The sequence below is a fragment of the Buceros rhinoceros genome, unplaced genomic scaffold (assembly GCF_000710305.1).
Source record: "Buceros rhinoceros silvestris isolate BGI_N320 unplaced genomic scaffold, ASM71030v1 scaffold21416, whole genome shotgun sequence".
Classification (NCBI taxonomy): domain Eukaryota; kingdom Metazoa; phylum Chordata; class Aves; order Bucerotiformes; family Bucerotidae; genus Buceros; species Buceros rhinoceros.
In genome coordinates, this window is record NW_010419582.1 from 7214 (window position 1) to 10677 (window position 3464).

The 3464-nt window shown below is 51.7% G+C and overlaps 1 protein-coding gene across 1 annotated transcript in view; it reads right to left on the reverse strand.

Moving 5' to 3' along the window:
* The window catches only part of MAP3K14 (mitogen-activated protein kinase kinase kinase 14), a gene marked incomplete at its 3' end in the record, with an annotated part of 13797 nt that overhangs the window by 7033 nt on the left and 3300 nt on the right, over positions 1–3464 (reverse strand). The window contains exons 5-7 of the mRNA XM_010139008.1: positions 3111–3464; positions 1981–2118; positions 492–621 (exon numbers count right to left, since the gene is read on the reverse strand). Coding sequence (XP_010137310.1) covers positions 492–621; positions 1981–2118; positions 3111–3464 — 622 coding nt within the window. The remainder of the gene's footprint in view (positions 1–491; positions 622–1980; positions 2119–3110) is intronic.

Genomic DNA, 3464 nt, shown 5'->3' on the forward strand with positions numbered 1-3464 from the left:
GTCCTGGCGGTGCTGGGGAACGGGGGGACTAGAGGAGCTTAAACATCTTTTCCAACCAAAGCGGTTCTGTGGTTCTGTGCTTTGTATCAAAAGCAACTACTCTGTGATCACATCAGACAATTCTAGGTGCCATCACCAGCTTGGGTCTTCCCAGGCTGCGTTTCTGCCTGGAAAAGGCAGTGCAGGTGATGGAGGCAGCTGGGTTTGCTGACAGAGTACCCCCGCTTCCAGCACAAGCCGTTTGTTCCAGCGAGAATTTGCAGCTGCTGGTCAAGAGATACATCCTGGACTGGAGCGAGGGAGGACTGGAAGTGATTTTCCCCGAGGAATTCCACTGCAAAGGTTACACGCACCTCTCCCACCCCACTCAGGAACTAACACTAGGAACACTCTGAGTGCACAAAGAATTAACAGGTTTAAAATGGGGGCAGGAGGAAGAGGAGATCAACTTCCACCGCACTCGACCGTGACAGCGGTGCCTGTGTTCTCACCTTCCATCAGCTTCATGAAGATGGTCACCCACGGCCCTTCCTTCACAGCTCCGTACAAGGGGACGACTTTGGGACTGGTGATGGCAGCACACGTCGTTAACTCCTCCGCACGGAAGTGCTCGACCTGTACCTGCAGACACAAAGAAGACACACCGAACAAATACTGAGTCGAACCCTGACCGAACCGTCAGTGTGGGTGTCTGAGATGTATTTCAGCTCTACAGAACATCTTCTGAAATCCTCCAGGAATCAGGAAAAAAATAATTGGCACTTTGAAGGACTTTTGAAAGTTTCCCCTTCTCTCATATCTTTCCTCTCAGCACCACCATCCTCCTTCCCGGAAATACCCCCCGCTAGAACGGCTGCTTCTCCCGGGAGCGGGTACGTGCCATCAATTTACGTAGCTACATTCTGTCAGGGAACAAGCTGGTTGTGTTGTCTCAAAACTCCATGTCTAAAACAGGAGGATGCAGAAGAAGAAAGAATTTTCTACACGCTTTAAATCTGTTTCCTTCTCTCTAGCTGACAAATGAACCAGTTAAGGATGGGACAAGCTGGCTTAGTTTTGCTGCTCCCACCATTCCACAGACCACGCATCAATTTGAGGGCAATGTGGATGACAAAAAAGCAAATATTTTGCATTGAAAAAGGCCAGTTCCGATTCTTTTCACATCTATTTCTGTTCCCAAACACTTCCCACACACTTGCTGAATTTTTCCGTTGAGGTAACATCAGTTCAGGGCTGATGGAACTATTCAAGTGTTAAGTTTGAACTGACGAGGTTTCATTCTCATCGCTGATTCGTGTTCTCACTCTGCCGTCACCCCCCTCCAACCAACACCCCGCTGCAGGTTATATTCCACACGCTTCGCACATCGTGGGACAATATCTCGGTGGACAAGAGATCATGATGCCAGCGTCTGGGACAACACACATCCATTACAGCGTCTGCACCAGAATCGCCCCATCGCGACGTGCCAGCGCCGTAACGACACTCACTGGACAGATAAGAGCTCTCCCTGTTTTAAGCGCCTACCAACTGCCTTATGTTTGTCCTACTTCTCTCCTTTTGGAAGGGCGGGACACCTGCCGTGTCACCTAGACGTGTTCTAGGTGTAAACCAGACGCGTCCCAAGATGCGAACAGCTTGGTAAGCAGACAGCTCCCGCAGCCGCTTCTCCCCCGCAGCCGCCAGGAACCCAGGAGCTCTCTGCAATCTCCGCTCTTGGCCCGTCTCAGCACGACACCCAAGATCCCCTGGGGCACGCTGAAGGCCAGGTGAACCTCTTTTTGGCGGCTAAGCTTGACCCCCTGTGCACAGACAGGTTCTCCATCTGCTGCTTCTCCCCACACCAGCACCTTGAAGTTTCTCCTCAGACGTAACCTCAGCGGCGTTTCACTGTGACTGACCGACAGTCCACGGCGGCTGGAATGAGAAGACTTCTTCTCTGTATCCTTCTCGTGTGAGGAAACCCCCCCTTTTTCTCACCTTTTTGGCAGCACACTGAAATCCTGTCTGTTTGTCCTCTATTTTGTACACTTCTCCAAAGGAGCCGATGCCCAAAGAACCGTGACACTTGGTCCAGTGAACCTCTTCTCGGTACTCATAATCCACAGGCTTTAGTTTCTGGAAGGTAAGATCAGAAAACAAGGTCAAGCAATGAAAGAAACACTGAGCTGTGGAGCTCCACAGAGAGAGACCAGCATTTTCAGGAAAAGCCCCCTGGTAGGTACTGCCGCACCTCTCTAAAAATCCCCCTACAAAATTACTTCTGTTGTAGGGCCAAGATGAACTGACCTACTCGATTTCGGAGGGCTCTGTTTGATCTAAGTGAGTGCACTCCACTGGGGTAAAGAAAGGCCACCGGGAGAGCTCGGGAGCTCCAAACTACTCCCTTCACACGCAGGACATAACTACGAAGGTAAATTCTACAAACAAGATCCATATGACTAAGCGTGAGCTAAACCTCGGTGGACTGAGATCATCAGTTAAACTTATTCAGGTAAGTGACACCCTGAACTCCACTGTCAACGCTGCAGGGTCACTCGGATTCCAGAGAAGGGTCCTCTTGGAGGAGTTTAAGGTGGCAAGAGAGAACGCAGCTCAGAAGAAGTGAAGCACCCCGCCAAGGTTTACAGGCAGTTGCTACGCCCCGGCCCTGCGCTGCCACAGGGACGCGGGGTGAGGCGCTGGCTCCCTACCGGAGGCAGCGGATGTGCTTTCTGCACCTTCACCATCTACATGTCCCTGGTTTCAGTCCGTGCCATCATCCAGGTCATCTACAGCCACCTGCGTCTTGCAGCCTGTTCACCTGAACGGACCGGGTTCCTTCCCAGACAGAGAAGACACGTTTGAAGGCTGACTGAGCACAGGAGCACTTCCCTGGGAGCAGCACACGTGTTTTGTGAACGAGCGAACAAACCAGAGCCACCAGTCTAAGATGGGGCTTTACACCCTTCAAAAACCAACCCCACACCTTTACCCAGTCTTGAACCCTATCAAGAACCGTGCAGCAAACGCAGTCTTGTTACAGAACACGTGGGTGCAGATCATCTCCTCCTGAAACCCAGGAGAGGCTCTGCCTTCCACGACACTGGTGCGCAGGGTCGGGAGATCACCTCAGTAAGCAGCACGCCTTCATTTTCATCCGCTTCACGAAACCCGTCCTTCAGGTCCAGACCTCCTCCTCTCCACGTCTTGGCTAGGCTGGCTAAATTTTGTGGTTCTCCGAGACTCACGCTCCCCTTCAAGGCGTCCACCAAGTATTCTTCCACGGAAATCTTGTCTGAGCTGGTTTTCATGGACTGGTTGACACATTTGGGGAAACTATACTCTAAGTTGAGGCCAGATAAGTGATGCTGACTGTCCTGGTAGCTGAGATCACCACGGAGGTACGTCTCCAGAGCACTGCGTTTCATGGCATGGAGAGGACTGTCCAGATGTGGGAAATGGGGGGGTATAATGTTGTAGGG